At 44.3% G+C, this 13,275-nt stretch overlaps 1 protein-coding gene across 4 annotated transcripts in view; it reads right to left on the reverse strand.

The window, feature by feature from the left end:
* Positions 1–13,275, reverse strand: part of golga4 (golgin A4) — a 58,107-nt gene that overhangs the window by 14,094 nt on the left and 30,738 nt on the right. For 3 of the 4 annotated variants that reach the window (XM_065002565.1, XM_065002564.1, XM_065002563.1), the window contains 9 exons: positions 11,528–11,611; positions 9,483–9,630; positions 9,221–9,399; positions 8,655–8,753; positions 8,268–8,423; positions 4,056–8,065; positions 3,654–3,829; positions 1,785–1,915; positions 695–784 (listed from right to left, as the gene is read on the reverse strand). In XM_065002565.1, the coding sequence (XP_064858637.1) occupies positions 695–784; positions 1,785–1,915; positions 3,654–3,829; positions 4,056–8,065; positions 8,268–8,423; positions 8,655–8,753; positions 9,221–9,399; positions 9,483–9,630; positions 11,528–11,611 (5,073 nt within the window). The remainder of the gene's footprint in view (positions 1–694; positions 785–1,784; positions 1,916–3,653; positions 3,830–4,055; positions 8,066–8,267; positions 8,424–8,654; positions 8,754–9,220; positions 9,400–9,482; positions 9,631–11,527; positions 11,612–13,275) is intronic. The other variant, XM_029685348.2, reaches the window with a different exon arrangement.

Consider the following 13,275-nt stretch of genomic DNA (forward strand, 5'->3'; position numbering starts at 1 on the left):
GCTCGTGTAGCTTGTTGTTGTCATCCAATCAAAAGTCATCAAACCGGCACTAGGCTATAGTCAGAGCTAGAGCCTCTGTGTGGCAAGCTATTAGGCGATATCTAACTAAAGGTTAAATGAGAAGGACATGCAACAACCCCAAAAGCCAACATTACTTAATAATTCGAATGGAGTTGTTATTTACTGTAGGATTCGAAAGGGGAGGGAGTGCACAGTTCAAATGATGTAGTCTCAACTATTCTAGCTAACGTTAGCTAGCTAGCTTAACTACTCTCGGTTTGATGCAGTCAAGGCCAGTACTATGTAATCAGATGAGATGATACATAACTAGCAATAAGTTAGTCTACCAGCGCGAGTCGACTTGGTTGCCTCTCTCTCTCCCTCCCTGCGTCACTCACGTGAGCTGCTGCTCTGCTTCGAGCCGCTCACTCTCCTCATTATAAAGTAGCTAAAAAATATATTTCGTTCCAGCAATGTTCCAGCATTGTTGCGTTAGGTATTTGTTTAATTTTCCCCTTTATGTTGATGATCAGGACTTGTTAGTTGTAGTTTTGTAATAACTGCACTGTGATTTTAATTTTGTGATTTTTCAGGGATTTTTTCCCCTTAACATCAAGGATGCCAATTAGTTTAAAAGTTTTAACCCCTCCTCCTAGCTTCACCCAATAAACATGTACAGTATGAACTGAGATACCTCTCCACTGCCGCTGTGGGTCCTTGCCTGCAGGTCCTCCAGCTCCTTCTGTACCTGCCACACTCTGTCCCCCATCTCCACCTCTCGACTCTGCCGGGAAGAACAGGACAACCACGGCCCAGTCATTTCCTTTCTTAGAAAATACAGTAGCTCTGTACTCAAAAAGTACAGTAATTTCAAATAACTTTCCCCTATTATTTTATTGTATTTCTATGTATTTTTCTATGTTTTTTGCCTGCACTTTTTTTCCATTTATTTATTTGATCAGCAAACAAACATTTCAGCTAAAAGCCTTCAGTGTGTGTTTCATCTCTGTATAGTCTGATATCACAACTGCACAGTATTGTCAGTCAGTCAAATACCAAGTGCTAATCTACTTAAGGCCTCCCTACATTCATTGTCTGGAGACAGTGATGAATGAGAGAAGACAGCTTTTATTGTAGTTTACTTAACTGAGCAGAGCAGACTATCCCTCTATAGTAATTTAGTCTAGTTTAAAATGTAAATCACTTAACAGACTGTCAGAAGGTAGACACACACACACAGTCTAGTAGTCTTTAATGTAAATCATTCAGCAGACACTACAGCCAGAAGGTATCTGTCATTTAGCTGAGTTCTCTGGGGGACTGATTGAAGGGAGGAGGTTCCATGTCAGTAATAGTTTCCTGATGATGGGTGGAGTACATGTCCTTTTCTAATAAAGCTCAATATGAAAAATATGTCAGGAACTGATAGGAGTGTCTGCACTAGTGACCAGTATCACAATACTATTCGAATCACGGCGTGGAAACAAAACACAAGTGGACTAATTATTCTGAGGAAAACAGACCCAATGTTGGACTAGTAAATCCTACTTGTAAACTACTTTCTAAAAGCAAACCAGTCAGTCTGTAATGATAAATGTCAATTCATATAACCCTTTACGTTAAAATGGCATTATACCCATGTAGTTACACAGTAATAGCTGTAGTAATATATTTGTAGTTACATTGGAACTGCTATGATTTACATATTGATAGAGTTTAGCAGTATAGGTTATTACAAGTGCGAGAGACACATTCATGTGCTATTCATTCATACAGTTCTGTACCTGCAGGACCTGCTCATATCGATGGACTGTTCTGTTTAAGTCGTCATCTTTCTGGGCGATCACCTTCTGCAGCTGATTGGTCTCTTCCCGATGGTTGTCCATAAGCTCCACCTCCACGCTCTGGGCCTTCCCTGATTGGAAGAGAAGAGAGGAGGAGGAAGAGTGCTGATATAGGATCAGTTTGGCCTTTTAGGTTACACCGAATATGATTAACTGGACAGACCTGATCCTAGATCAGATTCAGTACTCAGACAGCTTTTGAATACGGGCCAAGAAACAAAGCACGTAGTAGACCTTGAAGTTCACATATTACAAAGCAGTCACTCACTTCCGTTTTGGAATGCAGTGTTAATGACTGGACCACAGTGAAAACATATGGTGATTCTTTCAGACAGAGACAGTTTCCTAATTCAATCATCTCCCAACTCCGTTTCACCCCTATTGTTCTGTCTAAAAAGTCACTCATATTTAAAACTCATTTCATTTTCTCTATTGGAAACACTTCAAATGAATACTACAAGGACCAATTACACATGAATTTATGTGGATTCCATGACAAATTATCAAACAGTGAAGAATTTGCATTGGTGAAGTTTGAGAGTATGGTTAGACTATAAACTAACACCTTAAACCATTTTAGTCACACAAAACAAATTAATTTATAACATATAATGACTTCATATATGCATATTCATTTAGGTGTTTTGGGCATTGACAGTCTAGTAACATAAGTAGTAAGACGCACTTCCGAAAAACTTAACCTCTTAAGTCGACCCTCTACTTTTTTGAACATTCTGTTAAAAATCGCGCAACATTTCAGCGCCCTGCTACTCATGCCAGGAATATAGTATATGCATTTGCTTAGTCTGTGTGGATAGAAAACACTCAGACGTTTATAAAACTGGTTAAATCACTGCTGTGGCTTTACCAGAACGGCATTTACATCGAAAAGCACAGGAAAAACTGATCACTGAAAATGGGAAAATATATCCATGCGCTACTTGAACCCATTGATAAAGGTGAAACACAATTAATTGACTGAGGTTGCAGTACCTACAGCTTCCACACGGTGTCTAGAGTCTTGTCATTTCCCTTCGAGTTTTTTCTTGGTCAAACACATGCAGGACACCGTATTTCCTCAGGTCTAGGACCGGATATTTTCGTTGAGTTTCTAGCCGGACATTTTTCCAGACGGACAGCTAATGATCTTTACATCGCCTCCTGATGAATTTTATCGCTTATTAACGTTTACTAATACCTAAAGTTGCATTACAAACGTATTTCGAAGTGTTTTGTGAAAGTGTATCGTCGACTTTTTGAATTTAAAAAAATGACGTTACGTTTTGAAACGATGTTTTTTTCGTTTATCACACAGTCTACATATAACGATATCTAGGCTTTATATGGACCGATTTAATCGAAATAAAGACCCAAATAGTGTTTATGGGACATCTAGGAGTGCCAACAAAGAAGATGGTGAAAGGTAATGAATGTTTTCTATTTTATTGTGCGGTTTGTGTAACGCCGAAATGCTAATTATTTTGTTTACGTCCCCTGCGGGTCTTTTGGGGTGTTACATGCTATCAGATAATAGCTTCTCATGCTTTCGCCGAAAAGCATTTTAAAAATATGACTTGTTGCCTGGATTCACAACGAGTGTAGCTTTAATTCGATATATTGGTATTTTAATGAACGTTTGAGTTTTAACTAATACTATTAGCATTTAGCGTAGCGCATTTGCATTTCCAGAGCTCTAGTTGGGACGCAAGCGTCCCGAGTAGAAGCAAGAGGTTAAGGTGCTAACTAACTGAACTGTAGAAAAGGAAAGCTGCGACTTTCTAAATCTTTTTTAAGTTTCAATGGTAATACCTGCCAGTGTCTTATCATGCAATGGCTTGTCAGAAAACTCTGATTCCCTCTCACCAATGGTCTCCTTCAGTGCAGCAGTCATCTCCTGTTCTTTCAAAGCCATCTGTGTGTTGAACTCCCTCATCAGCTGCTTCAGGGACGAGTTCTGCTTCATCTCCAGATCCTCGACCTCAAGCCTGTTCAATGGGGAGAGAAAATGTAAAATACAACATGGATAGAGAAAGAAAAAACAGGAAGTACCAAAAAGGATGAATAGAAATGGCAATGAAAGCATTTATTTTCTGACCTCAACTGACTACTTTAAATCACTAACTCTAAAACACTTGTGACTGCTGATGTAAAAAGGGCTTTATAAATAACTGTTTGTTTGATTGACTGCACTAACCATTAGGTCAAACTTACTTGAGCTTCTTCTCATTCTCTTGGGCCAACTCTTTCTTCACATACTCCAGATCCTGCTCATGCTCCCTCCTCAGGGAACGCAAGTCTTTCTGTAGATTCTGCTTCTCCTGCGCTGCCTCTGCCAGCTTATTCTGCAGGGACGACAGAGATTCAGCATCTCCATATTCCTGCGTCAGAGAAGGGTTCTCCGTCTCTTTGCCTGCTGTGAGACTCTTGGTTTGCTCTGCAGTGCAATGCTCCACGACCTCCACTGCATTCATACCCTGTTTTTCTAAGCTAGCCAATTCTGTCTTTTGCTGTTCGATCAGTGCAGTCTTCTCAAGCAGATCATCCTTCAGGCAGCTTATTTCAGCCAGAAAGTTGACCTTTTCCACCTCCACTTCCTTAAACTTAATCTTAATCTCCTCAAGCCTTGAGAGGGTCTCATTTGCTTTGGTCTCTTCCTGGTTCAAAATATCTCTCTGAAGTGACAATAGCTTTTCCTCGTACATGTTCTTCAAACTCTCCAATAAGCTCTCTTTCTCAAGTCTCTCGACGTTCTGTACTTGCTCAATATGTTTTTCTTGTTCTTCCTTCAGCTTGGCTAGGGCTTCCTCCTGGTTTGAAATGTCTTTCTGAAGTAATGATAGCTTTTCCTCGTAAATGTCCTTCAAACTCTGTAAAGAGCTCTCTTTTTCCAGTCTTTCATCACTACGCACTTGCTCAATGCGTTTCTCCTGCTCTTCCGTCATCTTGGCCATGGCTTCCTCAAGGGAATTTTCTTTCTCCTCCAGGGTTTCCACCTGCTGCTTCTTTCTCACTTCATCGATCTTGGCCTCTTCCAACTGTGTTTGAAGGTCTTTGATTGTTTTTTCCTTCTCCTCAAGTTGTGAGGTCAACTGTTTCCGAATCTGGCTGATTTTCTGCTCAGCTTTCTTCTTCAGCTCGGTCACTTTCCCAGCATTGTCTTTTGACAACCTCTCTTCAGCCGCCTTCAGACTCTCCTCTTTGCTCTTGAGAATCTCAGCCTTCGTCTTCTCAACGGCTTCCATTTGCCACTCCAGCTCTTGTTTCAAAGTTTGGTTCTCCCTCTCCAGGGACTGCAGTTTCTCATCTGTAGCCTGGACTAGATTTACATTCTGGGTTCTGAACTGCTCCTGGGTCTGTTGTAGATGCTCTGTGAGCTCTCGCTTCTCACTCTCCCTGATAATGTGCTGCTGCTTCAGGTCAGCAGTTAGCTGCTCACTCTCTTTCGTCCTGAGGACCAACTGCTCCTCCAGCTCACTGAGCCGGCTGTTGCAGCTCTCCACTTGCAAAGAAAGGGCACTGACTTTCTGCTCCTTTTCACTCAAGGCTTGGTCCATCTCCGACTTGCTGACGGACTGATTGTCAATGCTGGCCGTCAGCCTCTGTAAGGCCTCGTTCTTCTCAGAGATCTGTTTCTCCATATCCTCAAGTCTGGTCTGCAGAGACTTGACATTATTGTGGTTCTGAGAGAACTTGGACTCTGCTTCCGTCTTGAACTCAGTGAGGTTGTTCCTGAGGGTGTCGGCTTGCTCCACTGCAGATTTCTTCTCTTTCTCTTGTCTGTCAATGATCTCCTCCATTTTGCAAACAAGCCTCTGTCTCTCCTCCTTGTGCTGCTGATCAAGCAGTGATATGGCTTCATCCTTCCTCATATGGCTACCTGATAACTGGGTCTTCAAGTCATTTATGATACTCTCCAAGTTGCTGATATGCACAACGTTTGATTTGACATTCTCTGAGATGGTTCGGTTTTCCTCACTGAGCTGTTCAATGCAAATTACTTTTTCTGAGAGAGCTTGAGCGTGATTCTCAGCATCCCTCTGCAGAGACTCCCTCTCAGCAGTTAAGGCTTTGACATCATCTTTGTGTACATTTAGCTGAACAGTCATTTGCTCTAGTGAACTGCATAGGTTCTTATTCTCCTCTGTCCTCTGATGGAGTTGCTCCTCCAAAGTGCGTATCCTGTCAACCTTGGTAAGGATAACGTTTTTAAGATGTGCTACCTTCTTCTGATTACCCAGAACCCTCTCTTTCAACTCTCTCACTCTGCTCTCGACTCGCTCAGAGAGTTCCTTCGTACCACCTTCGATGCTGGCCTCAATTTCCCTGCAGTAACGCATCAGTTCGTTGCTAATCCCAGTGAACTGCTTCTGCAGTTCTTTTTCCTTGACTTCCAATTGAAGAGAATGCTGTTCAAGCCTCCTCTGAACGGCCTCCCCTTCTTCACCCTTAGAAGCCTCAAGAGCTTGAAGCTGCGTCTCGGTGTCTACAAACCTCTCAGACAGAGCCTTGATCGTCTCTCTTGCCTTCTCCTCAGTCTTGCTCACCTGATCCTGGAAGGAGTTCCTTTCATTCAGAGCCGTGTTTAGATTCCTCTCAATCACCTCTACTTGCTCTTTGAACATTGCCTCAGATTGAGATAAACTCTCCATCTTGACTGCCGCTTCCTTAAGCTCGGCTTGCAGTTTCTGCACAGTGGTCTGTCTCATCACCAACTCCTCCTTCATGTTCTTCACTTCCTGCACAACTTGCTCTTTTTCTTCTTTGGTCTTTCCAAGCTGCTGGGTGACCTCCTCCAATTCCTGTACCTTCTCCTGTAGTATTTGTGTGTGTTTTTCCTGTATTTCCTCTTCCTGTTGTCCCAGCTTTCCCTGCCAATGATGCTCAAGATTTTCCTTCTCTTGCTTATGGACTTCACACATCTTCTCTAGTTCTTCCTTGTGGTTGGCCTCAAGCTGGGACATAGCACTGCTCAGGCCTTCTGAACTTGTCTGAGACTCCAGGACTTTCTCTTTACCTTGCTGTTCCTTCTGCAATAGCTCTGACTCCTTCTTTGCCAGCTCCTTTTTTGAAGATTCCTCAAGTTCCTGAAGCTTCTTCTTGAATTTCTCCTGCATCTCTTTGTTCTTTGTTTTAAATTTCTCCATCTTCGCTTCCTGTGATTTCAACTTGGCTTCCATGTCGGTCTTAATGTTTTCTACCTTCTCACGAGCAGCCTTCTGGTCCTCTAGCTGTTTCTTTAGTTGCTTTTCTTCCTCTTGCTTAGTGTTCAGTTCATCAGTGTAAGATGTATCCTGTTCAGAGAGCTGCTTCTTAGCCTGTTGCAACTGCTTCTCTAGCTCTTCAAGCTCCTGTACCTTTTGTTGAAGAGATTCCTCTTTCTGTTGGCAGTCACTTCGAGTTGTCACCAGTTTTTGCTCTAAATCTATCAACTGACTCTTGCACTGTGAGAGTTCATCTCTGATCTTACGGAGTTGGGCATTAGATTTCTCAAGGCCCTTCTTTTCGGATTGGGCTTGCTTTAAACTCTTCCTAAGCTCCTCTAATTCTTTAACCTTGGCATTCCGGTCTTGAAGAACCATCTCTGATTCTTCATTCAGTCTTTTCTCAGAGACAAGGTGAGCCTCAAGCTCCTTCTCTTTCTCCTTCAGCACCAGCATCAACTTGTTGAGTTCTTCTTTTAGCGTCTTTTCCATCCCTCCCAGGGACTGCAAATGCTGCAGTTTGATCTCCTCAATATCCACACTGTGCTTGGTCAGCACCTCCTGTAGTCTCTGCTCCAGCTCCTGCCTGGATGACCCACCAGCGGTTTCAACTGCATCCAGTCTCTCCTCGAGAACCTGCTTGCTCCTCAACACCTCCTGGAGCTCAGAGGAAAGGGCTTCCAACTCAGTTTGTTTTACATCAAGCTTCTCCATTGTCTTCTGGTTCATGTCCTCTACATGGGACTGCAACTGGGCCTCTTTCTCCTTCAAGATGGTCTCCACTTCAGTTCTGTGCTTTGCCCTGAACTCCTCCATAGCAGCGTTGTGTTGGGCTAAGGCCTCCTGGTGCAGCTCTACCTTGTGCTTCTCCAGCTCCTCACGGTGCTTCTCCTCTAGTGCAGTCAGCTCCTCCTCGTGTTTTCTCCTCAGCTCCTCCATCTGAGTGGAGAGATCATCTGATGACGGAACTGACCCAGGTTGGGAGTACCTTTCCAGAGAGCTCTCCAGTTCCAGAATTCTCTGTAATTAGATGTGTATTTATTGTATGATTGCCATAGAATCAACCAACAATGTAAAGCTTCTAGATACATTAGACTATATTATTTGCTGTAGAATCAACAATGTGCAGCATATTTGAATAGAGTAGCTAAACGGCAAAAGATTCTAATTCCAAATATCAATAATGCATTAGTCTTCATGTATTAACTACCCGAGGACTTACAGTTCTGGTGGTCTCCAGCTCCAGAAGTATTTCCTTAGCATTGGTCTCTGCCTCGGTCTCTATGGCAGCCTTCTGCAGCTCTGCATCTTCCAGGGCAAGGGCAGACTGCTGCTCCAACTCCTTGGCAGCCTGGGCCAGCTCCTCTTGACACCGCTCCTAAACCAAACACACAATTCACGTTGAAATCTGCCATATGTAACAAATACATTGGATATCTTACTCAGGACTCTCACAATAAAACAGCAATAGAAACAGCAAGACAGTGCCGGAGAAATATTCACATAATATACGTAAACATGTAGCTCAAACAGCTCAAAACTATAGCCGAGTTTGTTTTGCAGTATATGTGTAGAGGACAAAATACAGTATTAAAAGATATGAACTTACCACGGCCTGGTTGACTCGAGCGCTGAGCTCCTGTTCTTTACTGGCCAGTGCTTCACTATGTAGCTTCTCCATCTCTGCCATCTTCTCCTCTGAGGATTTCTACAACACAAATAGCAACACAATATTACACCTTCAAGTGACTGCAATGGATGGGTAAATACAGGTAGTCCTTCGTGGCTCAGTTGGTAAGAGCATGCTGTTGACTATATATGTAGTTATTCAGGGAATTAAGGTCAGAATACAGCGTATGTGTAGACACACCTCCGCCACACCTTTATATCTTAGATCTCCACCCAAACGAATAGCATGCTATTCTCATGCTTCATTTCAAGTCCAGAATACACACAGAGAGAAAAGTGCATAAAAAGGTAATTATGTTTCATTTATGTGCGCTTAACTCTGTTCGTAATCGGCCCCTTAGTAAATTTACAGGGTTTGAAATGGAATTGCCGCCAACCCTGGTCTTGGTACTGGGTGAGTAGTGATTGTGTACTACTGCATGAGTACTGCATAAGTATTGAGTGAGTTTTTCATTAGTATTTTGATGTACAGTAGATGCACCTCACCTTCATGATGGTTACCACCTCCTGCTTGACCCTGGTGAGCTCCTGCTGCAGACTCCTCCTCTCCTCTTCCCCAGCCTGCACTACCTCCTTCACCTGTTCCTCCAGCTGGAGTTGCAGCAGCCTCCGTGCCTCCTCAGCCCTCTGGGCCATGGCCAGAGCCTTCTCTAGCTCCTCAAACCCTGGGGGAAGGTGCAAACACACATCGTTGGTTAGATATTGTACAACTTACCCATTGCTAAAGATGAAGAAGAGATCCACTGACCTGCTTTCTCAGACTTCTCTTTCTGCTCCTGCAGTTCCTCTCTCTGGGCGGCGGCCATCTTGCTTCTGGAGCGGAGCTGGGCGATCTCCTCCTCCTTCATCTCCAGAGTCTCATGCATCTGACGCTTTGTCTCTGCTATGACCATGCCCTGAAGGTACAGCCATGATTGGATTGAATTTATTTTTACTTTCAGAATAAAATAATACATGCTGATATGTGTATGTGATCCCAGAGGATAGCACATTAATGAACACACTTACACTACATGTCCAAAAGTATGTGGACACCTGCCTGTCGAACACCTCATTCCAAATGAGTTGGTCCCCCCTTTGCTGCTCTAACATCCTCCACACTTCTAGGAAGGCTTTCCACTAGATGTTGGGACATTGCTGTGGGGATTTGCTTCCATTCAGCCACAAGACCATTAGTGATGTCAGGCACTGATATTGGGTGATTAGGTCTGGCTCGCAGTCGGCCAGACCTCTCAAAAGTGTTCGATGGAGTTGAGGTCAGGGCTCTGTGCAGGCAAGTTAAGTTCTTCAACACTGATTTCAACAAAACATTTCTGTATGGACCTCGCATTGGTCACGTGAGCATTGTAATGCTGAAACTGGAAAGGGCATTTCCCAAACTGTTGCCACAAAGTTGGAGGCACAGAATCATCTAGAATGCCATTGTACTGTATGCTGTAGCATTAAGATTTCCCTTCACTGGAACTAAGGGACCAAGCACAAACCATGAAAAACAGCCCCAGACCATTATTCCTCCTCCACCAAACTTTACAGTTGGCACTACACATTGGGGCAGGTAGCGTTCTTCCGGCATCCGCCAAACCCAGATACGTCCGTATGACTAGCAGATGGTGAAACGGAATTCATCACTCCAGAGAACCGATTTCCACAGCTCCAGAGTCCAATGGCGGCGAGCTATACATCACTAAAGCCGTGATCTTAGGCTTATGTGAGGCTGCTCGGCCATGGAAACCCATTTCACGAAGCTCCCGACGAACAGTTCTTGTGCTGACGTTGCTTCCAGAGGCAGTTTGGAACTCGGTAGTGAGTGTTGCAACTGAGGACAGACAATTTTTACGCACCACGCACCACCCTTACCGTTGACCGGGGAAGCTCTAGCAGGGCAGAAATTTGACGAACTGAACTTGTTGGAAAGGTGGCATCCTATGACAGTGCCACGATGAATGTCACTGAGCTCTTCAGTAAGGACATTCTACTGCCAATGTTTGTCTATGGAGATTGCATGGCTGTGTGCTCGATTTTATACACCTGTCAGCAACAGGTGTGGCTGAAATAGCAGAATCAACTAATTGGAAGGGGTGTCCACATACTTTTGCTTGCTTGTGTATATATATATTTCCAAATAGGTCCTCAATTTTTTTTTTATCTGCACTGTTATGATTGTCTCCTATGTAGTATGTCTTAATCAAACCCAAGGCCCCTAAATTGTTTCCAACAATTATGCTGTGCCTCTAACCCTAACCCATATTCAGTGTGACCTCACAAGTCACAGTCTCCACACACACACACATCTCTTGCAGAGCCAGAGGATAATGGTCAAGCGCAACAATCGTGGATAGAGTGTTTATGTCATCTCTGCACTCAGGGGCATAGCACAAACATGTCTATATTTCACACATTCACAATAAGCAGGAGTGCGGAAGACATTTTAGGGGCACTCAACATTAGGACCAGAATGGTGGAGGCTGGTGGAAGAAGGGAGCAATCGATGAATGGGGTATTTGTAATGGCTGGAATGAAAGGTATACAACACTTCAAACACCGGGTATCCATGTGTTGTTTTAAGATTCCATTCTTGCCAATACGATGAGCCTGATTTGAAGTGTCACCAGCATCCACTGACTCAGAAGGTTAAAAGGGAGCTTCAATCAAGATATATGACCAACCTTAAAAAGGAAAGTTAACTGACGTTTCAGCTTATTACCTATGGTGATGTTGTTTTAGTCAAATAGTTTAAGTTTGTGAGCAAGGTCCAGAATCTCCTGGCTAGCATTAGAAGCCCTCTTCACTCACCTTGTCCTGCTCCAGCTGTTCAATAAGGTTCTTAGCATCACGCAGCTGGGTGATGAGCTTGGTCTTCTCTGTGGTGTGCAGCTCCTGTAGTTCAGACAAGACAAACGGAAGGAAATATTTAAAAAATGGGTTAATGTGCAAGGTATCAAAGCAACAGTGAAGGCACTGAGAACAGACAGACAGAAGGAGAGATCAGATAATATATATATTGAAGGTTGAAGGTGCTATTTGGGTAAAGATAAATGGACCATCTTTGAAAGTAAAAGATGGATTAATCTGCAAGTTATCAAAAGGAACAGGAGCACCGCTGTAGTAAAGGAACTGGAGCACCGCTGTAGTAAAGGAACTGGAGCACCGCTGTAGTAAAGGAACAGGAGCACCGCTGTAGTAAAGGAACAGGAGCACCGCTCTAGTAAAGGAACAGGAGCACCGCTGTAGTAAAGGAACAGGAGCACCGCTCTAGTAAAGGAACAGGAGCACCGCTGTAGTAAAGGAACAGGAGCACCGCTGTAGTAAAGGAACAGGAGCACCGCTGTAGTAGAGGAACAGGAGCACCGCTCTAGTAAAGGAACAGGAGCACCGCTGTAGTAAAGGAACAGGAGCACCGCTCTAGTAAAGGAACAGGAGCACCGCTCTAGTAAAGGAACAGGAGCACCGCTCTAGTAAAGGAACAGGAGCACCGCTCTAGTAAAGGAACAGGAGCACCGCTCTAGTAAAGGAACAGGAGCACCGCTCTAGTAAAGGAACAGGAGCACCGCTGTAGTAAAGGAACAGGAGCACCGCTGTAGTAAAGGAACAGGAGCACCGCTGTAGTAAAGGAACAGGAGCACCGCTGTAGTAAAGGAACAGGAGCACCGCTGTAGTAAAGGAACAGGAGCACCGCTGTAGTAAAGGAACAGGAGCACCGCTGTAGTAAAGGAACAACAGGAACAGCACCGCTGTAGTAAAGGAACAGGAGCACCGCTCTAGTAAAGGAACAGGAGCACCGCTCTAGTAAAGGAACAGGAGCACCGCTCTAGTAAAGGAACAGGAGCACCGCTCTAGTAAAGGAACAGGAGCACCGCTCTAGTAAAGGAACAGGAGCACCGCTGTAGTAAAGGAACAGGAGCACCGCTGTAGTAAAGGAACAGGAGCACCGCTCTAGTAAAGGAACAGAGCACCGCTGTAGTAAAGGAACAGGAGCACCGCTGTAGTAAAGGAACAGGAGCACCGCTGTAGTAAAGGAACAGGAGCACCGCTGTAGTAAAGGAACAGGAGCTCCGCTGTAGTAAAGGAACAGGAGCTCCGCTGTAGTAAAGGAACAGGAGCACCGCTGTAGTAAAGGAACAGGAGCACCGCTGTAGTAAAGGAACAGGAGCACCGCTGTAGTAAAGGAACAGGAGCACCGCTGTAGTAAAGGAACAGGAGCACCGCTGTAGTAAAGGAACAGGAGCACCGCTGTAGTAAAGGAACAGGAGCACCGCTGTAGTAAAGGAACAGGAGCACCGCTGTAGTAAAGGAACAGGAGCACCGCTGTAGTAAAGGAACAGGAGCACCGCTGTAGTAAAGGAACAGGAGCACCGCTGTAGTAAAGGAACAGAGCACCGCTGTAGTAAAGGAACAGGAGCACCGCTGTAGTAAAGGAACAGGAGCACCGCTGTAGTAAAGGAACAGGAGCACCGCTGTAGTAAAGGAACAGGAGCACCGCTCTAGTAAAGGAACAGGAGCACCGCTGTAGTAAAGGAACAGGAGCACCGCTGTAGTAAAGG

The sequence above is a fragment of the Oncorhynchus nerka genome, linkage group LG16 (assembly GCF_034236695.1).
Source record: "Oncorhynchus nerka isolate Pitt River linkage group LG16, Oner_Uvic_2.0, whole genome shotgun sequence".
NCBI classification, from domain to species: Eukaryota; Metazoa; Chordata; class Actinopteri; order Salmoniformes; family Salmonidae; genus Oncorhynchus; species Oncorhynchus nerka.